This window comes from Camellia sinensis, chromosome 13 (assembly GCF_055761805.1).
Source record: "Camellia sinensis isolate YWXY chromosome 13, ASM5576180v1, whole genome shotgun sequence".
Classification (NCBI taxonomy): Eukaryota; Viridiplantae; Streptophyta; class Magnoliopsida; order Ericales; family Theaceae; genus Camellia; species Camellia sinensis.
Genome location: NC_138973.1, coordinates 142,648,991 through 142,676,143, shown reverse-complemented (window position 1 = coordinate 142,676,143; position 27,153 = coordinate 142,648,991). Strand labels below are relative to the sequence as shown.

The following is a 27,153-nucleotide window of genomic DNA, read 5'->3' as shown; positions in this document are numbered from 1 at the left end:
CCTTCTAAGGTGTTTGAGGGGTTCCCCTAGCCATCTCGTGACTGTTACACGAACTTGGCACCCAATGGCTAATTTTCAAGCTTAAGTGTAAAAAAAGTGCAATTTTTGACTTAGTTTTCGAACCAGAAGTCCCATGCTACTTCCGTAAGTTTCCACAACTTACATTGGTCCCTCCCGAGGTGTTTGAGGCGTTCCCCAGGCCTTCTCATGACTGTTATACAATTTTGGTCCGCGAATGCCTATTTTCAAGCTTAAGTGTGAAAAAGTGTATTTTTTGAGTTAGTTTTCAAACCGTGAGTCCCATGCTAGTTTCAAAAGTTTGCACAACGTACACTGGCCACTCTTGCGGTGTTTGAGGCATTCCCGATCCTTCTCGTGACTGTTACACGATTTTGGCACCCGACGGACTATTTTTAAACTTAAGTGTGAAAAAGGTGTCTTTTTCGACTTAGTTTTCAAACCGGAAGTCCCGTGCTAGTACCGTAAGTTTTCACAACTCACGTTGGTCCCGCCTACGGTGTTTGAGGTGTTCCCAGGGCGTTCTCGTGACTGTTACACGATTTTGGTGCCCGATGGCCTCTTTTCAAACTTAAGTGTTAGAAAAGTGCATTTTTTGACTTAGTTTTCAAACCGCGAGTCCCGTGCTTGTTTCGGAAGTTTTCACAACTTACATTGGTCCCTCCCAAGGTGTTTGAGGTATTCCACAGTCCTTCTTGTAACTGTTACACAATTGTGGCCACCGATGGCCTATTTTCAAGCTTAATTGTGAAAAAAGTGTCTTTTCGACTTAGTATTCAAAGCGGAAGTCGCGTTCTAGTTCCGTAAGTTTTCATAACTTGCATTGGTCCCTCCCGAGGTGTCTGAGCTGTTCCCCGGGCCTTCTCGTGACTGTTACACAATTTTGGCTCCCGATGGCCTATATTCAAGCTTAAGTGTGAAAAAAGTGCACTTTTGGACTTAGTTTTCAAACCGAGAGTCCTGTGCTAGTTCCGTAAGTTTAGAAAACTTACATTGGACCCTCCCGAGGTGTTTGATGTGTTGCCCAGGCCTTCTCGTGACTGTCACCCGATTTTGGCCTATTTTCATTCTTAAGTGTGAGAAAAGTGTCTTTTTGGACTTAGTTTTCAAACCGGGAGTCCCGTGATAGTTCCGTAAGTTTTCACAACTTAAATAAGGTGTTTGAGGGGTTCCCCAAGCCATCTCGTGACTGTTACACGAACTTGGCACCCAATGGCTAATTTTCAAGCTTGCAGGGAGTAAGTGAAGAAAGGGAGTCATCTTAAGTGTAAAAAAAGTGCAATTTTTTACTTAGTTTTCGAACCAGGAGTCCCGTGCTACTTCCGTAAGTTTTCACAACTTATATTCGTCCCTCCCGAGGTGTTTGAGGCGTTCCCCGGGCCTTCTCGTGACTGTTATACGATTTTGGTCCCCAATGGCCCATTTTCAAGGTTAAGTGAAAAAAATGCATTTTTTGAGTTAGTTTTCAAACCGTGAGTCCCGTGCCAGTTCCGGAAGTTTGCACAACGTACATTGGCCACTCCTACGGTGTTTGAGGCATTCCCGATCCTTCTCGTGACTGTTACATGATTTTGGCACCCGATGGACTATTTTTAAACTTAAGTGTGAAAAAAGTGTTTTTTTCGACTTAATTTTCAAACCAGAAGTCCCATGCTAGTACCGTAAGTTTTCACAACTCACGTTGGTCCCGCCCAAGCTGTTTGAGGTGTTCCCAGGGCCTTCTCGTGACTGTTACATGATTTTGGTGCCCGATGGCCTCTTTTCAAGCTTAAGTGTTAGAAAAGTGCATTTTTTGACATAATTTTCAAACCGTGAGTCCCGTGTTTATTCCGTAAGTTTCCACAACTTACATTGGTCCCTCCCAAGGTGTTTGAGGTATTCCACGGTCCTTCTCGTGACTGTTACACAATTTTGGCCACCGATGGCCTATTTTCAAGCTTAATTGTGAAAAAAGTGTCTTTTCGACTTAGTATTCAAAGCGGAAGTCTCGTTCTAGTTCCGTAAGTTTCCACAACTTACATTGGTCCCTCCCGAGGTGTCTGAGCTGTTCCCCAGGCCTTCTCGTAACTGTTACATGATTTTGGCTCCCGATGGCCTATATTCAAGCTTAAGTGTGAAAAAAGTGTACTTTTGGACTTCGTTTTCAAACCAGGAGTCCCGTGCTAGTTCCGTAAGTTTAGAAAACTTACATTGGACCCTCCCAAGGTGTTTGATGTGTTGCCCAGGCCTTCTCGTGACTATTACCCAATTTTGGCCTATTTTCATTCTTAAGTGTGAGAAAAGTGTCTTTTTGGACTTAGTTTTCAAACCGGGAGTCCCGTGATAGTTCTGTAAGTTTCCACAACTTAAATTGGTCTCTTCTAAGGTGTTTGAGGGGTTCCCCAACCCATCTCGTGACTGTTACACGAACTTGGCACCCGATGGCTAATTTTCAAGCTTAAGTGTAAAAAAAGTGCAATTTTTTACTTAGTTTTCGAACCAGGAGTCCCGTGCTACTTTCGTAAGTTTTCACAACTTATATTGGTCCCTCCTGAAGTGTTTGAGGTGTTCCCTGGGCCTTCTCGTAACTGTTACACAATTTTGATCCCCGATGACCCATTTTCAAGGTTAAGTATAAAAAATGCATTTTTTGAGTTAGTTTTCAAACCGTGAGTCCCGTGCCAGTTCCGGAAGTTTGCACAACGTACATTGGCCACTCCTGCGGTGTTTGAGGCATTCCCGATTCTTCTCGTGACTGTTACATGATTTTGGCACTCGATGGACTATTTTTAAACTTAAGTGTGAAAAAAGTATTTTTTTCAACTTAGTTTTCAAACCGGAAGTCCCGTGCTAGTACCGTAAGTTTTCACAACTCACGTTTGTCCCGCCTAAGGTGTTTGAGGTGTTCCCAGGGCCTTCTCGTGACTATTACACGATTTTGGTGCCCGATGGCCTCTTTTCAAGCTTAAGTGTTAGAAAAGTGTATTTTTTGACATAGTTTTCAAACCGCGAGTCTCGTGCTTGTTCCGGAAGTTTCCACAACTTACATTAGTCCTTCCCAAAGTGTTTGAGGTATTCCACGGTTCTTCTCATGACTGTTACACAATTTTGGCCACCGATGGCCTATTTTCAAGGTTAATTGTTAAAAAAGTGTCTTTTCGACTTAGTATTCAAAGCGGAAGTCCCGTTCTAGTTCCGTAAGTTTTCACAACTTACATTGGTCCCTCCCGAGGTGTCTGAGCTGTTCCCTGGACCTTCTCGTGACTGTTACACGATTTTGGCCCCCGATGGCCTATATTCAAGCTTAAGTGTGAAAAAAGTGCATTTTTGGACTTAGTTTTCAAACCGAGAGTCCCGTGCTAGTTCCGTAGGTTTAGAAAACTTACATTGGACCCTCCCGAGGTGTTTGATGTGTTGCCCAGGCCTTCTCGTGACTATTACCCGATTTTAGCCTATTTTCATTCTTAATTGTGAGAAAAGTGTCTTTTTGGACTTAGTTTTCAAACCGGGAGTCCCGTGATAGTTCTGTAAGTTTTCACAATTTAAATTGGTCCCTTCTAAGGTGTTTGAGGGGTTCCTCAAGCCATCTCGTGACTGTTACACGAACTTGGCACCCGATGGCTAATTTTGAAGCTTAAGTGTAAAAAAAATGTAATTTTTTACTTAGTTTTCGAACCAGGAGTCCCGTGCTACTTCCGTAAGTTTTCACAACTTATATTGGTCCCTCCCGAGGTGTTTGAGGCGTTTCCCGGGCCTTCTCGTGACTGTTACACGATTTTGGTCCCCGATGTCCCATTTTCAAGGTTAAGTGTAAAAAATGCATTTTTTGAGTTAGTTTTCAAACCGTGAGTCCCGTGCTAGTTCCGGAAGTTTGCACAACGCACATTGCCACTCCTGCGGTGTTTGAGGCATTCCCGATCCTTCTCGTGACTGTTACATGATTTGGCACCCAATGGACTATTTTTAAACTTAAGTGTGAAAAATATGTTTTTTTCGACTTAGTTTTCAAACTGGAAATCCCGTGCTAGTACCGTAAGTTTTCACAACTCACATTAGTCCCGCCCAAGCTGTTTGAGGTGTTCCCAAGGCCTTCTCGTGACTGTTATGTTAGTGTATTATAGTGTTAGTGTAATATAGTGTAATATATAGCTATCATACTAATGATGTTGTATCTTTATGCTTTCGGTGGGTTAGCATCCAATGTACCCTATTTACTCTCTATAAATGAGAGTGCTGTAAAACACATTCAATACGTCAATCATAATACATATAATTTATTCTCTCTCTATCAATTTATCTTACATGGTATCAGAGCTAGGTTAAGAACCTAGTAATTTCGTTTCAACGGCGGGCGGCAATCTCGCCTTGGCCGCCCGCCGGACAAACCCAAATTTCCTTAATTTCTTCTTTCGTGGCAGATTCTTCAACAACACTTCATAGCTCGAATACAACACTCCAACAAAGATAGTCTTCTCAATACAACAAACAGACCCACTCACCAATTGCCTCACTCTTCACCTCCAATCATCGTCCCCAACAATGGGTTTCACGCACACAGGATTCATTTTGCACCCAGCAGACAGCTTTGCAATTGGACCCCCTGCCCACCGTGGGTGATAGCAACACACCAAACAGCTTGCAGCTGGTCACGCTACCCCCCTGGGTTGATCATGAGGCCGCCATTGCAACCAGCGTCGTATGCTCGATCGGAGTCGACGAGTTCTTGCTCAGAGAGCTCGATCGGTTTGTCAGTTTTGATCTTGTCCAGGCCTTCCACCGCCGCCACCGTCGAGAACGCCCAGCAACTCCCACAATCCCCTTGATCTTTACTCGGAGCAACAGCACCTTTGGTCCTCCAATCACCAGACTCCGGCAACTCCTCGTCACCTCGGACGACATATCTCCGGCTTAACCCCACCTTGGACTTACCTGGACCGGGCTAATGTCATGGCTGAGAGATATCCACCATAGCTCCATCCATACAAACCGACAGATGGGTGAGTGGTGTTGCTTTGATGGGGTCGTGGCCCACCCCATGCTCGTGGCCTGGCGTCATCTGCGACTCCGGCCGCGTCACCGAGCTCCACGTCCTCGGAATGGGACTTTCGCGCCGACCCTAGGTGTGTGCATCTCCCACTTGCGGCCCTGCCGCTGCTTCCAGCCACGGCTCGCACCAGCTACGACCTGCACTATTCTCGGTTTCTTTTATGATGATGGTGGGGACAGAAACAGACAAAAGAGAAAACATCTTTCTCTATAGCCAGTGCCGTTAGTGTTGCTTTCAGCTGTGTTTTTCTTTGGTCATCAAGTGGAGAATTGGAGGGTTTTTAAATTGGTAATGGAGAAGTGGGTTTGCCACACGTCATTGGCTGATAAGTGTGAGATAATGATGCTGTCCATGCCTTGGATAGTGGGCTACATGGGTATTCTTCTCCCATGTGAAAAAAAAAAAAAAAAAACTTTGCTATGGTGTTGTTTTTTGCACCCCCAATCACTTTTTTTTTTATTTTTCAGTTTCACATTCTAAAAAAAAAAAAACAAAACAAAACAAAACAAAACCTTTCTCCTATTATTATTATTATTATTTTTATTATTTTTTTAACATCTTCGCTCTGTGTTGAGCTGTTTTGCTCCACTTTAAAAAAAACTAACAGTCTGATCACACAACACTTCCTTTTTTTTTTTTTTAATCACCCCATGTTCCCCACATCTCCTTTTTCTTCCACCAAATACTCACCTTTCTTTTCTTTTCTTTATTCTCTACCCACACAACACTCCACTCTCTCTCTCGCTCTTTTTTTTTTTTTTTTTTTGTTATTTCCATTACGTTATTATTTATTTATTTATTTATTTATTTATTTATTTATTTTTCTCTCTCTCTATATATATATATTTTATTATCCTATGTTCTCACATACCCCACTCAGTCAAGCACGGCCTCACCTTTCTTTTATTATATATATATATATCTATATATTTAATTATCATCTCTTACCCCAACACTATACACACACACACACACACAAAAAAAATAAAAATAAATAACACAACCTTTCTACCATTTTTTTTTTTTTTTTAAACATCTTCACTCTGTGTTGAGCTGTTTTGCTCCACTTTATCAATCCCTTTGTTTCAACCTCAAATAGGTTTTTATCTTCACACCTATTTGAGTTTGAGGGGGGGTATTCTACATATATCATGGTGAACATGGTTACACACCATGTGAACCACCAAAGCTGGTGCGCATGGTTATACACCATGGGAACCACCCAAGCCACCCCATGGCGCACTCCTTAAGTCGTCACCTTGGTGCACCACCAAATTCTTCTACAACGGTCCGGCATGACCCCGTAAACTGTCCTGACATTGATTCCGGTCAACTTTTACAATGGTCCGACATGATCCCATAAACTGTCCCAACATTGATTCCGGTTAGCTTCTACAATGGTCCGGCATGACCCCATAAACTGTCCCGACATTGATTCCGGTTAGCTTCTACATCGGTCTGGCATGACCCCGTAAACTGTCCCGACATTGATTCCGGTTAGCTCCTACAACGGTCTAACACGACCATACAGTGTCTTCACCAACGGTTCTGACACGACCATACAGTGTCTCCTATCCTATTTTATTTTTCAATTTATTTGCCTGTTTTGTTACTCTCTCCAAACTCAAGTTGATTTGTGCTTATCCTCCTTGAGTTTGAGGGGGGCTGTTACTGTATTATAGTGTTAGTGTAATATAGTGTAATATATAGCTGTTATACTAATGATGTTGTATCTTTATGCTTTCGGTGGGTTAGCATCCAATGTACCCTATTTACTCTCTATAAATGAGAGTGTTGTAAAACACATTCAATACATCAATCATAATACATATAATTTATCATAATACATATAATTTATTCTCTCTCTATCAATTTATCTTACATGTTACACGATTTTGGTGCCCGATGGCCTCTTTTCAAGGTTAAGTGTTAGAAAAGTGTATTTTTTGACATAATTTTCAAACCGCGAGTCCCGTGCTTGTTCCGGAAGTTTCCACAACTTACATTGGTCCCTCCCAAGGTGTTTGAGGTATTTCACGGTCCTTCTCGTGACTGTTACACAATTGTGGCCACCGATGGCCTATTTTCAAGCTTAATTGTGAAAAAAGTGTCTTTTTCGACTTAGTATTCAAAGCGGAAGTCCCGTTCTTGTTCCGTAAGTTTCCACAACTTACATTGGTCCCTCCCGAGGTGTCTGAGCTGTTCCCCAGGCCTTCTCGTGACTGTTACATGATTTTGCCCCCGATGGCCTATATTCAAGCTTAAGTGTGAAAAAAGTGCATTTTTGGACTTAGTTTTCAAACCGGGAGTCCCGTCCTAGTTCCGTAAGCTTAGAAAACTTACATTGGACCCTCCCGAGGTGTTTGATGTGTTGCCCAGGCCTTCTCATGACTGTTACCCAATTTTGGCCTCCGATGGTCTATTTTCAAGCTTAAGTGTTAGAAAAGTGCATTTTTTGACTTAGTTTTTAAACCAGAAGTCCCGTACTAGTTCCGTAAGTTTCCACAACTTACACTGGTCCCTCCCGAGGTGTTTGACGTATTCCCCGGGCCTTCTCGTGACTGTTACACAATTTTGGTGCCCGATGGCCTATTTTCAAGCGTAAGTGTGAAAAAAATGCATTTTTTGATTTAGTTTTCAAACCAGAAGTCCCCGTGCTACTTCCGTAAATTTCCACAACTTACATTGGTCCCTCCCAAGGGTTTGAGGCAATCCCCATGCCTTCTCGTGACTATTACACGATTTTAGACCCCGATTGCCTATTTTTAAGCTTAAATGTGAAAAAGTGACTTTTTCGACTTAGTTTTGAAACCGGAAGTCCCGCGCTGGTTCCATAAGTTTTCACAACTCACGTTGCTTGCTCCCGAGGAGTTAGAGGTGTTACCCGGGACTTCTCGTAACTGTTACACGATTTGGGCCCCCATGGACTATTTTCAAGGTTAAGTGTTAGAAAAGTGTATTTTTTAACTTAGTTTTCAAACCGGGTGTCCCGTGCCTGTTGTGTAAGTTTTCACAACTTACATTGGTCCCTCTCTAAGTGTTTGAGGTGTTTCCCGGGCCTTCTCGTGACTGTTACACGATTTTGGCACCCGATGGCATATTTTCAAAGTTAAGTGTTTGGAAAGTGTATTTTTTGACTTAGTTTTCAAACCGGGAGTACCATGCAAGTTCCGTCAGTTTCCACAACTTATGTTGGTCCCTCCCTAAGTGTTTGAGGTGTTCCCCAAGCCTTCTCTCGACTGTTACACTATTTTGGCCCCTGATGGTCTATTTTCAAGCTTAAGTGTGAAAAAAGTATCTTTTTCGACTTAGTTTTCAAACCGGGAGTCCAGTGCCAATTCCATAAGTTTCCACAACTTACATTGGTACCTCCCGAGGTGTTGGAGCTGTTCCCCAGCCCTTCTCGTGACTGTTACACGATTTTGACTCCCGATGGCCTATTTTCAATCTTAAGTGTGAAAAAAGTGCCTTTTTGAACTTAGTTTTCAAACTGAAAGTTCCGTGCTAGTTCCGTAAGTTTCCACAATTTACATTGGTCCCTCCCGAGGTGTTTGAGCTGTTCCCCAACCCTTCTCGTGATTGTTACATGATTTTGGCTGCCGATGGCCTATTTTCAAGCTTAGGTGTGAAAAAAAATGTCTTTTTCGACTTAGTTTTCAAACCGGAAGTCCCGTGCTAGTTCTGTAAGTTTCCACAACTTACATTGGTCCCTCTCAAGGTGTTTTAGGTATTCGCCGGGCCTTCTCGTGACGGATACACGATTTTGGCCCCCGAAGGCCTATTTTCCAGCATAAGTGTGAAAAAAGTACATTTTTTGACTTAGTTTTCAAACCGGGAGTCTCGTGTTAGTTTCGTAAGGTTCCAAAACGTACATTGGTCGCTCCCGAGGTGGTTGAGATGTTGCCGGGCCTTGTCGTGACTGTTACACAATTTTGGCCCCCGATGGCCTATTTACAAGCTTGAAAAAAGTGCTTTTTTCGCCTTAGGTTTCAAACCGAAAGTCCCGTGCTACTTTTGTATGTTTTCACAACTTACGTTGGTCCCTCCCGTGGTGTTGGAGGTGTTACCCGGGCCTTCTCGTGACTGTTACATGATTTTGGCCCCCGATACCCTATTTTCAAGCATAAGTGTGAAAAAAGTGCCGTTTTCGACTTAGTTTTCAAACCGGAAGTCCCGTGCTAGTTCCGTAAGTTTCCATAACTTACGTTGGTCCCTCCCGAGGTGTTGGAGGTGTTCCACAGGGCTTTTCTTGACTTTTACACAATTTTGGCCCCCGATATTTTCAAGCTTCAGTGTTTGGAAAGTGTATTTTTTGACTTAGTTTTTCCCATGCAAGTTCCGTAAGTTTCCACAACTTACGTTGGTCCCTCCCCAAGTGTTTAAATTGTTCCCTGGGTCTTCTCTTGACTGTTACACGATTGGCCCCCGAAGGCCTATTTTCAAGTTTAAGTGTGAAAAAAGTGCATTTTTCGACTTAGTTTTCAAACGGGAGTCCCGTGTTAGTTCCATAAGTTTTCACAACTTACATTGGTCCCTCCCGAAGTGTTGGAGGTGTTCCCAATCCCTTCTAGTGATTTTTACACGGTTTTGGCCCTCGATGGCCTATTTCCAAGCTTAAGTGTGAAAAAGTGCCTTTTTAGACTTAGTTTTCAAACTGGAAGTTCCGTGCTAGTTCTGTAAGTTTCCACAACTTACATTGGTCACTCCCGAGGTCTTTGAGGTGTTCCCCGAGCATTCTCTTGACTGTTACACGATTTTGATCCCCGATGGCCTATTTTCAAGCCTAAGTGTGAAAAAAATAACTTTTTCGACTTAGTTTTCAAATAAGGAGTCTCGTGCTAGTTCCATAAGTTTTCACAATTTACATTAGTCCCTCCCGAGATGTTCCCCAGTCCTTCTCGTGACTGTTACAAAATTTTGGCCGTCGATGGCCTATTTTCAAGTTTATGCGTGAAAAAATGCATTTTTTGACTTAATTTTCAAACCGGAAGTCCCGTGCTAGTTTTGTAAGTTTCCACAATTTACACTGGTCCCTCTCGAGGTGTTTCAGTTGTTCCCTGGGCCTTCTCGTGACGGATACACGATTTTGGCCCCCGATGGCCTATTTTCAAGCATAAGTGTGAAAAAAAGTACATTTTTTGACTTGGTTTTCAAACCGGGAGTCCCGTGTTAGTTCTATAAGTTTCCAAAACTTAAATTGGTCCCTCCCGAAGTTTCTGAGGTGTTCCCCGGGCCTTCTCGTGACTGTTATACAATTTTGGACCCCGATGGCCTATTCACAAGCTTAAGTGTGAAAAAAGTGTCTTTTTCACTTTAGTTTTCAAACCGAAAGTCTCGTGCTACTTCTGTATGTTTTCACAACTTACGTTGGTTCCTACCGTGGTGTTGGAGGTGTTACCCGGGCCTTCTCGTGATTGTTACACGATTTTGGCCCCCGATGGCCTATTTTCAAGCTTAAGTGCTTGAAAAGTTCATTTTTTGACATAGTTTTCAAACCGGGAGTCCCGTGCTAGCTCTGTAAGTTTCCACAACCTACACTGGTCCATCCTGAGGTGTTTGAGGTGTTCCCCAGGAATTCTCATGACGGTTACACGATTTTGGCCGCCGATTGACTATTTTCTAGCTTTAGTGTGAAAAAATTTCATTTTTCGACTTAGTATTGAAACCGGAAGTCCCGTGCTATTTTCGTAGGTTTTCACAACTTACATTGATTCCTCCCGATGTGTTGGAAGTGTTCCACGGGCCTTCACATGGCTGTTACATGATTTTGGCTCCCAAAGGCCAATTTTCAAACTTAAGTGTTTGGAAAGTACATTTTTTGACTTAGTTTTCAAACCGGGAGTCCCATGCTAGTTCCATAAGTTTTCACAACTTACGTTGGTCCCTCCCGAGGTATTTGAGGTGTTTCCCGGCCCTTCTCTTGACTCTTACACAATTTTGGCCCCCGATGGCCTATTTTCAAGTTAAAGTGTGACAAAGGTGCATTTTCGACTTAGTTTTCAAACTGGGAGTCCCGTGTTAGTTCCATATGTTTCCACAACTTACATCAGTTCCTCCCGAGGTGTTTGAAGTGTTCCCTAGCCCCTCTCGTGACTGTTACATGATTTTTGCCCCCAATGGCCTATTTTCAAGCTTAAGTGTGGAAAAAGTGCCTTTTTGGACTTAGTTTTCAAACCAGAAGTTCCGTGCTAGTTCTGTAAGTTTCTACAGCTTACATTGGTCTCTCCCGAGGTGTTTAAGGTCTTCCCCGGGCCTTCTCTTGACTGTTACACTATTTTGGCCCCAATGGCCTATTTTCAAGCTTATATGTGAAAAAAGTGCCTTTTTAAACTAAGTTTTCAAACCGAGAGTTCCGTGCTCATTCCATAAGTTTCCACAACTTACATTGGTCCCTCCCAAGGTGTTTGAGGTGTTCCCCAGCCCTTCTCGTGACTGTTACATGATTTTGGCCGCCGATGGCCTATTTTCAAACTTAAGTGTGAAAAAAGTGCCTTTTTTGACTTAGTTTTCAAACCGGGAGTTCCGTGCTAGTTCCTTAAGTTTTCAAAAATTACGTTGGTCCCTCCCGAGGTGTTAGAGGTGTTGCCCAAGCCTTCTCGTGACTGTTACATGATTTTGGCCCCCGATGACCTATTTTCAAGCTTAAGTGTTCGAAAAGTGCATTTTTTGACTTAGTTTTCAAACTGCGACTCGCGTGCTAGTTCCGTAAGTTTCCACAACTTGAATTGGTCGCTCCCGAGATGTTTGAGGTGTTCCCCGGGCCTTCTCGTCATTGTTACACGATTTTGGCTCCCAACGGTCTATTTTCAAGCTTAAGTGTGACAAAAGTGCATTTTTCGACTAAGTTTTCAAACCGGAAGTCGCGTACTAGTTCCGTAAGTTTCCCCAGGCCATCTTATGACTGTTACACGAACTTGGCACCCGATGGCCGATTTTCAAGCGAAAGTGTGAAAAATGTACCTTTTTCAACTTAGTTTTCATACCAGAATTCCCGTACTAGTTCCGTAAGTTTCCACAACTTATGTTGGTCCCTCAAGAGGTGTTGGAGGTTTTTCCCGGGTCTTCTCGTGACTGTTACACGATTTTAGCCCCCGATGACCTATTTTCAAGCTTAAGTGTTAGAAAAGTGTATGTTTTGACTTAATTTTCAAACCGGGAGTTCTGTGCTAGTTCCGTAAGTTTCCACAGCTTAAATTTGTCCTTCCTGAGGTGTTTGATGTTTTGCTCGGGCCTTCTCGTGACTGTTACACGATTTTGGCCACCGATAGCCTATTTTCAAGCTTAAGTGTGAAAAAAATGCCTTTTTCAACTTAGTATTCAAACCGGAAGTCCCGGGCTAGTTCTTTAAGTTTTGAAAACTTACATTGGTCCCTCCCAAGGTGTTTGATGTGTTCCCTGCTCCTTCTCGTGACTGTTACACGATTTTGTCCCCCGATGGCCTATTTTCAAGCTTAAGTGTTCGAAAAGTGCATTTTTCGACTTAGTTTTCAAACTAGAAGTCCTGTGATCGTTCCGTAAGTTTTCACAACTTACATTGGTCCCCCCCGAGGTGCTGGAGGTGTTCCTCGGGCCTGTTCGTGACTGTTACACGATTTTGGCCCCCGATGACCTATTTTCAAGCTTAAATGTGAAAAAAGTGCATTTCTTGTCTTAGTTTTCAAACCGGGGGTCCCGCGCTAGTTTCGTAAGTTTCCACAACTTACATTGGATCCTCCCTAGGTATTTAAGGCGTTCCCCGGTCCTTCTCATGACTGTTACACGATTTTGGCCCCCCGATGGCCTATTTTTAAGCTTAAGTGTGAAAAAAGTGTCTTTTTCGACTTAGTTTTCAAATTACAAGTCCCGTGCTAATTCCATAAGTTTCCACAACTTACACATTTCCCTCCCGAGGTGTTTAAGGTGTTTCCCAGCTCTTCTTGTGACTGTTACACGATTTTGGGCCTCGATGGCCTATTTTCAAGCTTAAGTTTTTTAGAAGTGCATTTTTTTACGTAGTTTTCAAACCAGGAGTCCCGTGCTAGTTCCGTAAGTTTCTTCAACTTAAATTGGTCTCTATCGAGATGTTTGAGGTGTTCCCCGGGACTTCTCGTGACTGTTATACGATTTTGGCCCCCCGACGGCCTATTTTCAAGGTTAAATGTGAAGAAAGTGTCTTTTTCGACTTAATTTTCAAACCGGAAGTCCTGTGCTAGTTCCATAAGATCCCATAACTGACATTGGTCCCTTCTGAGGTGTTTGATGTGTTCCCCGGGCCTTCTCGTGACTGTTACGATTTTGGCTCCCGATGGCCGATTTTCAAACTTACGTGTGAGAAAAGTGCCTTTTTGAACTTTATTTTCAAACCGAGAGTTCCGTGCTAGTTCCTTAAGTTTTTATAAATTATGTTGGTCCCTCCCGAGTTGTTCGAGGTGTTCCCCAGGCTTTCTTGTGACTGTTACACGATTTTGGCCCCCGATGGCCTATTTTTAGTTCGAAAAGTGCATTTTTTGACTTAGTTTTCAAACCGTGAGTCCCGTGATAGTTCAGTAAGTTTCCACAACTTGAATTGGTCCATCCCGAGATGTTTGAGGTGTTCCCCGAGCCTTCTCGTGACTGTCACACGATTTTGGCCCCCCAACGGCCTATTTTCAAGCTTAAGTATGATAAAAGTGCCTTTTTCGACTAAGTTTTCAAACCGGAAGCCTCGTGCAAGCTTCGTAAGTTTCCACAACTTACATTGGACCCTCTAGAGGTGTTTGATGTGGTCCCCGGGCCTTCTCATGACTGTAAACGATTTTGGCCCGCGATGGCCTATTTTCAAGATTAAGGCCTCGTTTGGGAACAGGCTATTTTAGTAATTTTTTGGCTTTTTACGAAAAGATTAAGGCCGCGATGGCCAACTTAGTTGGCTTTTTGGCTTTTTGGCTAAAATAGCCACTCCCCAAACGAGGCCTAAGTGTGAGAAAAAAGTACCTTTTTCGACTTAGTTTTCAAACTGAGAGTCTCGTGCTAGTTCTGTGTTTCCAAAACTTACATTGGTCCCTCCTGAGGTGTTTGAGGTGTTTCCCGGGCCATCCCATGACTGTTACACGATTTTGGCACCCGATAGCCTATTTTCAAGCTTAAGTCTGAAAAAAGTGCATTTTTTGACTTAATTTTCAAACTGGGAGTCCCGTGCTACTTCCGTAAGTTTTCACAATTTACATTGGTCCCTCCCAAGGTGTTTGAGACATTCCCCGGGCCTTCTCATGACTTTTACACGATTTTGTCTCCCAATGGCCTATTTTCAAGCTTAAGCGCGAAAAAAGTGCTTTTTCGACTTAGTTTTCATAGCAGAATTCCCGTGCTAGTTCCATAAGTTTCCATAACTTACGTTGGTCCCTCTCGAGGTGTTGGACGTGTTCCCTAGGCCTTCTCGTAACTGTTACACAATTTTGGCCCCCGATGACATATTTTTAAGCTTAAATGTTTGAAAAGTGCATTTTTTGACTTAGTTTTCAAATCGAGAGTCCCGTGCGACTTCCGTAAGTTTCCACAACTTACATTTTTCCTTCCTGAGGTGTTTGATGTTTTCCTCGGGCCTTCTCGTGACTGTTACACGACTTTGGCCCCCGATGGCCTATTTTCAACCTTAAGTGTGAAAAAAGTGCCTTTTTCAACTTTGTATTCAAACCGGAAGTCCCGTGCTAATTCCGCAAGTTTTGAAAACTTACGTTGGTCCCTACCGAGGTGTTGGAGGTGTTCTTCGGGCATTCTCGTAAATGTTACATGATTTTGGCCCGCAATGTCCTATTTTCAAGTTTAAGTGTTCAAAAAGTGCCTTTTTCGACTTAGTTTTAAAACCAGAAGTCCCACGATAGTTCCGTACGTTTCCACAACTTACATTGGTCCCCCCCAAGGTGTTTTCCCGGCCTTCTCGTGACCGTTAGACGTTTTTGGCCCCCGATGGCCTATTTTCAAGCTTAAGTGTGAATAAAGTATCTTTTTCGACTTAGTTTTCAAACCAGAAGTCCCATGCTAGTTCCGTACGTTTCCAAAACTTACGTTGGTCCCTCCGGAGGTGTAAGAGGTGTTCCCCGGATCTTCTCGGGATTGTTACACGATCTTGGCCCCCCCGAAGGCCTATATTTCCAAGCATAAGTGTTAGAAAAGTGCATTTTTTGACATAGTTTTCAAATCGGGAGTCCCGTACTAGTTTCGTAAGTTTCCACAACTTACATTGGTACCTCCCGAGGTGTTTGAGGTGTTCTCCGGTCCTTCTCGTTACTGTTACATGATTCTGGCCTCGGATGGCTTTTTTTCAAGTTTAAGTGTGAAAAAAGTGCATTTTTCGACTTAGTTTTCAAACCGGAAGTCCCGTGCTAGTTTCGTAATTTTCCACAACTTACATTGGTCCATACAAAGGTGTTTGATGTGTTCCCTGGAAGTTCTCGTGACTGTTACACGATTTTGGCCCCCGATGGCCTATTTTCAAGCTTAAGTGTGAAAAAGTGCCTTTTTGGACTTAGTTTTCAAACCGGGAGTCCCATGCTAGTTCCGTAAGTTTTCAAAACTTACATTGGTCCCCCCCGAGGGATTTGAGGTGTTCCCCGGGCCTTCTCGTGACTGTTACACGATTTTGGCCCCTAATGGCCTAGTTTCAAGCTTAAATGTAGAAAAATTGCATTTTTTGACTTAGTTTTCAAACTGGAAGTCCCGTGCTAGTTCCGCAAGTTTCCACAACATACATTGGACCCTCCCGAGGTTTTTGAGTCGTTCCCCCAGCCTTCTTGTGACTGTTTGACATTTTTGGCGCCCCGATGGCCTATTTTCAAGCTTAAGGGTGAATGAAGTGCCTTTTTCGACTTAACTTTCAAACCGGAAGTCCTGTCTCAGTTCCGTACGTTTCCACAACTTACGTTAGTCTCTCCCGAAATGTTGGAGGTGTTCCCCGGGCCTTCTCGAGACTGTTACACGATTTTGGCCCCCAATGGCCTATTTTCAAGCTTAAGTGTTAAAAAAGTGCATTTTTTTGACATAATTTTCAAATCGGGAGCCCCTTGCTAGTTCCATAAGTGTACATAACTTACATTGGTCCCTCCCGAGGTGTTGGAGGTGTTCCCCGGGCCTTCTCGTGACTGTTACACGACTTTGGCCTCCGATGGCCTATTTTCAATTTTATGTATTCAAAAAGTACATTTTTTTATTTAGTTTTCAAATCGCGAGTCCCGTGGTAGTTCCGTAAGTTTCCACAACTTGAATTAGTCCTTCTCGAGATGTTTGAGGTGTTCCCCAGGCTTTCTCGTGATTGTTACATGATTTTGGCTCCCAACGGCCTATTTTCAAACTTAAGTGTGACAAAAGTGCCCTTTTCGACTAAGTTTTCAAACCGGAAGTCCTGTGCAAGTTCCGTAAGTTTCCACAACTTACATTGGACCCGCCGGAGGTGTTTGATGTTTTTCCCGGGACTTCTTGTGACTGTTACACGATTTTGGCCTCCGATGGCCTATTTTCAAGATTAAGTATGAGAAAAGTACCTTTTTGGACTTAGTTTTCAAATTGGGAGTCCCGTATAAACAACATAAAATACCTCATCTTGTTTTTGTGGCATTTGCAGCAATTCCAAACCGACGTCGTTTGGTGATTTTGGGGCATCAACACCTCGAATTCAAATTTCTTAAGGAACTAGTTTGCCTAGATTGAAATTCCAGCTCTAACTCCCAAACCGGAAACCTGATTCGAGCCCTGTCTTCTCCCACAAGTCTCTCATGCCTAGGCGGTCGTGTGTGCCAAGTTTCGTGCTAATCCGACCTCGTTTGGTGATTTTGGGGCGTCAACACCTCAAATTCAAGTTTTTTAAGGAACTAGTTTGCCTAGAGTGAAATCTGGCTTTGACTCCCAAATCGGGAACCCGAATGTATTTGATTTACGTCTCACATGATTAATAGAACACATAAAATAAAACAGGAAATAAACATCAGGACAACAGGAGATAATCGCATACACGCATTCTCAGAGAGGTACTAAATTTACAAAATTTACAATGTCTCCTTTTTTGTCAGGAGTCAACATATCGGCTTACGTGAAAGAGTATATATATTGTAAAGGAGACAAAAACTCATGCAGACACCTTAATTCTTGATATTTACTTGCATGAGTATGTGTGCACATACATATACATACAGACACACATAAAGTAGCATGGCCTTCATGAGAATTTCTTCGAACACGTGATTGGCAAAATAATATGATGTTTTTTGTTTTTTCATATTACAAGATGGAGATGAGAAAGATGAAAGAGAGTAGAAGAATAAGATAAGCCAGGAGACGAGAAGAACAATGAGATAAAATAGAAGAAGGATATAATGAAGAGAGAAAAGATAGCAAGAAAGTCAAGGACAATGAATAAGACAGAATATAAATATATATTTACAGTGGAGATATAAGAGAAAAGGGGAAAATGAAGAGTGAAGAAGAGAGAGGGAGGTAAAGATGAGAGAGGAGAGCCACCACCTGAGAAGAGAGAGAGATTAAGGATGAAAAAGCAACAGCAACACAGAGAGGGAGAGAGATCCATCAATCAAATCTAATTTTATTTATGCAAGTGATGCCAAATTCGTTTTACAACAATAGAGCCTATTTATAGGTTGTGTAGTCTGTAGATAATCATGAAAATGTGTGGAAACTTTTACAAACCAATCCTAATTCCTACCCAACATAGATACCTAAAAAGACTCAAGTCTTAGCACTAAAGCCATTAAAAGTCCTAAAAGAAAGAAAATATAAAAATATTAAATCAAAGACAAAGTACTTAACACTAGTAATCAATTTATCATCTTCTCGTGGGTCTCACATCGACTAGATTACGTTATTCCCCTCTTGTTGGAGGAAAATTGACCTCAAGTTCTGCAAATTGACAGTCCTAAAACTAGTAAATTTTGATCTCCATCAGTATTGTTCAGTAAACATGAGCATAACATCTCAAAAAATGTAAATTTACTTTTCAGTTAGTGGATAAAGAGTAGTCAGAATGGATACAGAGTTGTGACAGTAAAATTCTAAGAATCATGTTTACCTGAATTAGTCCTGTTGCCTCTTCATCTGTCATGTAAAGTGGCCCAAGTACATGGAGTTTAATAATTTCTAATTTTCTACCTTTAGCGTCGGTAACATGAGAGAGAACAGAAAAGGCTTCCACAGATCGCTCATACTGAGGATCTGATTCATCATTAGTCCAGGACAACAAAACCGCACCAGGCTTCACAAAACAGCACAAGTTGTCGATATGACCATTAGTATCATCATCACCTACAAAACACCATGTTAAGGGCCTTGGTTCACTAAAAATATACTGTTTAAACTTTGGTCTTTTTTATTTTTTCCTCTTAGTAATCAATAGGAAAAGCTTCAACGATGAGGCAGCAAAAAGCACAAACATGTTGGAGAAAGTAACTCTAGCAACTTCTATGTACAAACTTTTATTAAAAACGATGCCAAATTAGTACACATTAATGTCAAAATCAAGATTATTGATCCCATATCCTCATAGGAAAATAGATAAGATGATGAGGATTCAGAAGGCACAGGATGAAGATAAATATGTAGTCGCAATAGATAGGGAAACTTCATTTCCTTGCATAAAGTTTTTACTCTCAAAGCATGCTATCCTGCATAGACCAAGGGTCAAATAATGGGGTACCAGAATCACATCTTTTTGTTTCATCTATTTCTGAATTGCAACTAGGAAACATATATTAGCAGGATTCATAAAGTATCGGTATGATGGTCCATCCTAAATATGTAGTCACACCCGTCTTACCAACTCTATTCCTTCGCCTCTCACTGTTGTCCACAACCCCTAACTAATTTCAAAACTTTCAAAACCAAAATCACAAAGGAGTTAAGTCATTCTCCCACTAAAACAGTGCTAGATTTTGTTATATTTGTTCTAAGGATTTTTAGAATGGAGGAGTTTTCCAGCAAGTCCAAAATCTCTCAAGACTGCAGTGTCCATATAACAATTCCTCTCGTTCCTTACTGCATTTCCTTTGCAAAATATATAAATAACCATCATTTTTTTGTCAATATTTTTCCTTCTAAACGCAAAGCATAAATCTTATATACAATAAATGCACAAAATACAGAAAAAAAAAAAATTTATATATTAAAACATATTTAAAGGCAAAATTATGTACATTATATACCTTTGGAAATTTGAAGACAGCTTATAGATAAACAAAAGTCAAGTTAACACCAGAAAAATGCCTAAGGTATTGACATATTCATTATACATACCTCAAAAATATTAACTTGCTAAATGGCAAGATATGAACAACAAGTATCATATATCGCAAGATACAAGGGAAACGAAAATATCAGGTTTGTCTATATTTAACTTCAGAATTTTGTATCCCTTCTAAGTTCTAGGTATCAACATCAAAACACACAACTTTCATACCATATAACATAAGCAACAGCCTGGGCTTGAAATTTCCAATAAAATAAAGCCCTATGATTTATATCTCTCTCGATATGCAAAAAGTCAAGCACTTGGCATGAGCCCATTGCTCGAAACGACTAGGTTGCAATTCAAGTTACTGATCATCACAACACCTACCCAAAGAATGCAAAAATTGCAGCAGATACCAAAAATTGCAGAGTTAAACTCTTATTTGAAGTTCAGATCCTAGAACTACGATTTCAGCAGAAACTCTCTATACAACATTAATTTCATGTTTGTATGCTAAATTGCACACCAACGCATCATTTTTAAGCATGAGAATGCTTCATCATCATCCTGATGAGAAAAATAGCCACATAGACCAACCAAATTAAAGAATGCAAAAATTGCAACAGATACCAAAAATTGTAGAGTTAAACTCTTATTTGAAGTTCAAATCCTAGAACTATGGTTTCGGCCTAAACTCTCTATACAACATTAATTTCATGTTCGTATGCATAATTGCACACCAACGCATCATTTTTAAGCATGAGAATGCTTCATCATCATCCTGATGAGAAAAATAGCCACATAGACCAACCAAATTAAAGAAATATCTAGATTGCCAGGTAGACCAAAAAATATGGATGAAATATACAAGAACGGCATCTCAAATTTCAATGCAAAATATTTATACATGTGTGCTTAATATTCAAGGTGAATGGGTACCAAATAATCCATGAGGCAACCAAATAATCTTCTTGACTCCAAGATATGCTTTAAGTTCATCCTCAACTTGCTCTTTAGTCAAATGAGGGTTCCTGTTTTTATTCAAGAGGCACTCCTCGGTAGTAAGACAAGTCCCTGAAGGAAGGAAACAATTTATGAACAAATCTGAAATATGCAATATTCGAAACCATAAGGGTACAGCTAGAAATCTAGTTTTGAAATGTGTTTTGTGCAAACAAATTATACAGTGATGCATTAGTTGATGGTCACAAATAGAATATGACCTAAAGAATCATTACAGAAAGAAGAACAATAAGCAGAGGATTGATGAAGGTTTCATTATTGGAAGAGAAAAAGGAAAGGAACTCCTATGGCCCCTTCAATAATAAAAATAGTGAGCTATCATCAAGCATCACCCTAATAGATTTTATATTCCTTGTGTTATTAGATTATAATATATTACTATTCTAGAGATTTCGGTTTGGAGATTGGGAACATGTGCTTTGAAATATGTCACACTTCATTCCAAAACATAAAATTTAATGATCTAAAGTGATCCATAAAATGTATTTATTCCTAAACTTTTTTCTTTAAAAAAAAATAAAATGTATTTTTTCACATAAATATAATGAGAAAAATTGTAATCAAAATTGGTTTCCAAAAAAGTTCAAGCCTGATCTATGAATCACCAAATAATCCCTTTTTTTTAGTTCAATGTTGCCCTATAGTCCCAACATCTAGACTGTACTAACATGAAGTGTCAGTACAACTTACATTGAAGGAATTCCAAGGGTATCAAGAACTATCCATGGTGTTTTTTCCAAATCAGATTCACCTATGACGGTAGTGACAGAGATATCATTTCTTCGTGGACAATGAAAGTGATTTTAATAAGCAGCTGGAATAAGGCACTACATTACTCGGCTAATGTAACCCCTTCCTGCTCCATCCCTCCCTGCCCAACGTCAATTGTTTGTCCAATAATGCTACTACAAAAGATTCTTAGCTTTTCATTCATAAGAAATGAATTTTAAGACCAAGGCCTATTAAAAGCTATATTACACAATTCTGGTGCAATTCTAAGTAACCAAAAGGCAGGTAATTATCTTCTTCTATTTCTCTGCATACGTATCATTTTGTTCATAGTGGCTTATGAACACTTAACAAATTACAGCTGAGGTGGTAAGAAATGGAGTTTGTTAAAAACTATTTTATGCACTTGTAACATCTTGAATATCTTGAATAAAGAAAGGGGGATCAACTTTGTACTAGCCTCCAGTATAAAAAATTTAAGCAATCTCTTCGCCAACTATACATGGGCATGTTATCATATATGTACGAATGAATGAATTGGCGAGAGAAACAACCAAATGTTCTTCAAATATAAATGCATCAATTAAAAGAGGCCAAACATGGCCATGTATAATTTCCTGGTAATGTAAAACACGATACCTTCTCCATCTACATGAATGGCTCCACCTTCAAGAATCATAGATGAGGAAACCTAGGATCTAACAGTAAAAGAAAAAAGTTTGAGAGAATATAAAAAGGAGTATACTCTCCACACACGCGCGCATGCACACACACGCGCGCCCGCGCGTGCGGGCACACACACAAAAAAAACATGTAAAAAATTGAAACGAACAACTTTCCAACCTTCCTTGCCGCATGAATATCAAGACTCCAGTCTTTGTAACAACCTTCATTGATGCCTAGAAATTTCAAACCAATCAAAGTGCAATTACTTTTATTTAGACAGATCAATAGAACAGAATTTTACTTTTCTCAAAGCAAAAAACTATACAGCAATAATAGATGGAAACTGATGCTATTTGTTAGTAACTGAACCAAAGTATAGGCGATGATATCAAGTATCAAGCAACACTTAATCAGGACAATGATTAGCAGTATTTTGTGGTTCCAGCGCAAGGGTAACCCAACTACTGGACAAGAAAAAGCTTTGGAATCTTACAATTGATTATTGTTCAAAAGCATCATTATTTACAAATATGCATCAGTTATCAATATTCCAGCAAGGAAGCAATGGTTGAATCATGTTTGCATACACTCGATAAATTGCTGAATAAATGGATTGCTAAAAAAGAGTAGTTACAAGTTATACGATTCATTAGTTCTCACCAAAGACCCAACTGTCGGGCACTTTCAGAAAGTTCTAAGGGAATATTAAATAATTTAACATAGTAGAAATTATAAATACATATTCTACAGCCTAACCTCCATAGCTATTAAAGTTCCAATCAATTCCGGCAAGCATCCGCTCCAGGTTCCCCAAACTTGATTTGATGTCCCTTACGACAAACTACCCAAACAGATGTCATCATCATTTTAGAGGTTAAAATAAACTTTTCAGTCCATAACAATATCAAGAAAAGCATTACCAACAAGAAGGAAGATACTCACAGATACTCACAGTTGCTCCCAATTTGCTAAGCAGTCACACAAGGAGGGTTCTTTCCATTCTAGTTGCTCCCAATATGTATTATTATTATTATTACTATTCACCCAAAAAAAATATGTATTATTATTTCTTCTATGATTTTGCTAAGCAGCCACAAATGAGGAATAAAATGATTGATATTTGCTCCCAATACGTATTATTTCTTCAATTGTGATTTTGAAGGTTGGAGCTAGTCCTAGGCATTTGTACATCAACTTCTCAGCAGACCAAAATCCCATCCAATCAATTTCCATTTGATTCAAATTCTTGTTAGCCCTCCAACACATAGGAGAATATAATGATTGATGTTGGCCCTCCAGTACTAGTAAATCAATGACAGCCTAAGTTTTCTAATCCAAGAGAATCAAATTCTACAGATATAAGTTGAGAATTCAAACAACTAAATTATTTTGCTGTGGTGATAAAATACATATACAATAATAAGTAAATATAAGTTAGACGCTAGTAGTGCACAAGGGCCAAACTTTCCTTCCCAACACCCCAGGTCAGATAAAAATTTCCAGAGTGTGAAATAGCTTGGTCTAAGCAATATCATTTATCAAGCGCTTGTGCCGGTTGTAATGCATCTCTAGGAAGACCTTTGAAGCCCTGTCAAAGTGAACCAATTTTTCTCGTGTTTGGACCTCTAAATGAACCAATTTTACCAGACAAGAGAGAGAGTTCCTCGAGAGAGGAGAGTCATTGAAAAAACAAATGGAGATTCTCATGGAGGTTAAAAGTGCGCTGAAGAAACAGCATGGGAAAGTCTCTTCCTCCTTGGACTCAAAGGAGGATGACTCCATTTCAGCCACCATTTCCTGCGGTATAGCCCATTTCCCGCGTTTCAAATATTAAAATAAAATGAACTTCAAATTAATTAATTTGTGGGTTTTTTTTATTTTTTATTATTATTTTGATCAATCACATTATGTTGTCAGACATACATACATGCATCTACTTATTCGATAAGTTTCAAATTTGATGTAATTGCCTTATGAAAGTAAGTTATACTAATACCTTGCAAAACAACAATAACAATGGCATCAGAATCAATCTTCTTTAGATGGAAGTTAATATTATTTTTATCAGAAGAATAAAAAATTTCCAGGGCACTCTCGGGACGTGTATTCAATTTCCAGGGCAAAAACTTAAGAATTCACATTCCTCTGACTAACCCATCTCGAACATTCTCATCCTTGGAATAGTCTAATTTAGAAGCCAAATTGAACACAAAAATGAATATATAACACAAAGAGAATCAAATTCTACAGATATAAGTTGAGAATTCAAACAACTAAATTTGGCACAATTAATATGTATATATGTAAATATATAGCACCTATTATGTATGTAAAATTACTAACCTTGTCAATTGTGGCGAAAATGGACATGTTCTTGAAATCCCTCGACCTGAGCCATGACCTCCCAATCAGCGCAGACGACATCCGGGTGGGGTGGATGCCGCCACAGCAGGAAGAAGCGATTTCCTCTCAACCAAACTGGCCCGGCGGCTTAAGGAGGAGGTGGAGGGGCTCTCACAGTACTGCTCATCATCATCGTCATTTTCTCCGGTGATTTTTTTCCGGTGGTAGCGGCGTCGTTTTGCCAACTGCGAAAGCTCTTTCTTCTTTGGATCCCGAACCCACTTCCGCAAATTTCCTTAGCAGTTCATCTGATGAAGCCTTCACTCCCACAGTCCATTCTAGCGAGAGATAGAGAAACCCTAACCAAAACTTTTCAGAGAGCGATAGGCAGAAAGCGGATGTGAGCTTAATCGTAATGATGAGAGAGGAGAATAGAAAGATGTAAGAGGAACATTTTGTCTCCGTTGCAATTTTGTGAGAGAAATGTACCGTTGGGCGGGGGCGGGGGCGGGGGCGGGGGTGAACATAGCCGTTGTTGGGTGGGGAGGATACAAAACGATAACAATTAGGGCGTTTTTTTTTGGGGTGAATAACAATTTGGGCGTTAGGGTCGGGATCCTCTAGAGTGATACCTTAGAGTGAATGAGGTTGTTCCGATACGTGTCCACTAATGGAATGAAATGTTGAGATTAATTGGTAGGAGAAATTATAAAAAAAAAAAAAACAATAATGAAAAAAGAAAAACCATGAACAAAATGAGAAAGAAGCTTCAAACTGTATCATCATCATAGATTTTGATATATGAGATCTAAATAAATAAAAAAGAAGATTAAATCGATTCAATAATAAGATTGTTTCAGATCATCATCATCATCAAAAGATTGATCTAGATATGTATTTCTATATACATATATATATATATATATATATATACTCCCTCCGTCCCAAAATATTAGTCCCTTATTCCATTTTTCATTGTCCCAAAATATTAGTCCCTCTTCAAAAATCAAGTACAAAAATAATATAAATTTCCTATTTTGCCCTTCTTTTAAATTCATAAACAATATAAAAAATACAATTATGACATTGATATTTTCTAAAAAATGTACTATCAAAGGGTAATTTTGGAAAATCAATTTTTTTTAAAGTACAATAATTGTACTACCAAAAAAAGTTGGATTTCCCAAAATGGATCATTATTTTGGGACGGAGGGAGTATATACATATACAGACTCTGCGAAGAAGATTAAATCGATTTGATAATAAAATTGATTTAGATCTTTATCATCATCATCAAAAGATTGATTCAGATATGTATTTCTATATGCATATATGTATATTTACAGACTCCATAGTGCGAGTACCAAAGATTGATTTAGATCTGTATCATCATCATCATCATTATCAAAATCAAAGTGGGCAACAAAATCAGCGGATCCGATCAACGGACATGGAGATCGGCGAAGGAAATCGGTGACAGAAGGTCTTCCATGGCTGACTTGAACAAGGGATGTTCATCATCATCATCAAGGGCTAATTTATGAAGCACTAGTGTATAGATCAAGAACAAGAACCACTCACTATCCACTTGAATCAAAAAGATTTCTAAAATGAAGTAGAGTCTCAACTCATAATCAAAGCTCTGTCCCTTCCCTTGCTCTGGTCCCTTCTCTTTCTCTCTCAAACTCTCCTACGAACTAGTGAAAGCGAACCTATAAAATTGATTTCTGTTTGTTGTTGTTGTTGTTGTTGTTGTTGTTGTTATTGTTATTATTATTATTTTTAAACGACGTCATTTTAATTAGTTTTATTTTGAACCGTTGGATCACTTACTTCAGAGAACCCCACTCTAGAGGATCCTGATAGACAATTAGGCGCCTCCTACATGTTCGTACTCACTGGCAACAATGTTGACTACAACCCAATAAAATAAGGGAGAATTACTTAATCGTGGACTTTGAGAAAAGTTATTAACAGTCAATGATTTTTTTTTAGCAACAGTAAATAGTTCAAAAATTATACAAGAAAATGATATTTTTTGTATTGATTTCGGTTGCATGTGGTTTACTTTTGGAATTGTGATTCTAATAAATAAGAATAATATTATATGTATTAATTAATGTACCAATTGATGATGTGACATAATTTAAGATATTTTTAGTATTTGTAATGTTATTAATGAGTGGGGGGGGTCAATAATAATATCATAATTAGTATTGGTTTACTAGTTAGTACACTAATTGGTACATGTAATACTACCGAACAAAAAAAAATTCAAAATTCTTTTCCAAATGTGTAATCAAACATACAATCAAACTTTAATTCAAAATTCTTTTCAAAACTCACAACCAAACTCTTTTCAAAATTTTATTTAAAGAAAAATTTTAAAAGATATTTTTTTATTTTATTTTTTAAAATCATGATTTGAGTGTAAAGTTGTATTTTTAATTATGAATTTTGAGTTGAGTTTAAAAAGAGAAAAATTTGTTTGATTATGAATTTTGAAAAGAGTTTTGAGTTGTATGTTTTTAATGTGCACTGTATTTCATACAATTGTGCACTGTATTTTTTTAAAATATTTAAAAATTTTAAAAATTATTTTTTTAAATATATAATTTTTCGCCATATATATATCTAAACCATAACAAATTATTTGGCCAATACTTAAAAAAATAACAAAAATTATTTTTCAAAAAAAAAATAAAAAAATAAAAACAATATTTTGATTAAAAAGTTTTTTAATTGAATTTTGAATTATGTGTTTGGTTATGAGTTTTAAAAATAGTTTTTGAATTATGTGTTTGCTTCTGATTTGAGTGTGGAGTTATGTTCTGAATTTAAAATATTTACAAAAATGAAATAAAATATTTAAAATAAAAAATAAAATTTTCTTAAACGTTTTTAAATATTTAAAAGAAATAAATCCAAAACATTTCAAAATACGACTCAAAATTCAAAACTTAAAACTCAAAATACAATTTAAAACTCTTTTCAAAACTCAAAATTCTTTTCAAAATTTAAAATTCAAAAACTTAAAAATATTTTCAAAACTCATAACCAAACAAATTTTTATTTTTTCAAAACTCAACTCATAACTCCACACTTAAAATCACAATTTCACATTTAAATCATAATTATAAAATTAAACTAAACTAAACAG

The 27,153-nt window shown here is 39.3% G+C and overlaps 1 protein-coding gene across 1 annotated transcript in view; it reads right to left on the bottom strand.

Moving 5' to 3' along the window:
* The window catches only part of LOC114318164 (uncharacterized), a 61,796-nt gene extending 37,662 nt beyond the window's left edge, over window positions 1-24,134 (bottom strand). The window contains 3 exon segments of the mRNA XM_082903691.1: window positions 21,624-21,682; window positions 21,828-21,883; window positions 23,994-24,134. Of these exon segments, the coding sequence (XP_082759817.1) occupies window positions 21,624-21,632 (9 nt within the window). The 5' untranslated portion in view covers window positions 21,633-21,682; window positions 21,828-21,883; window positions 23,994-24,134.
* Window positions 24,135-27,153: the final 3,019 nt, after the last annotated feature.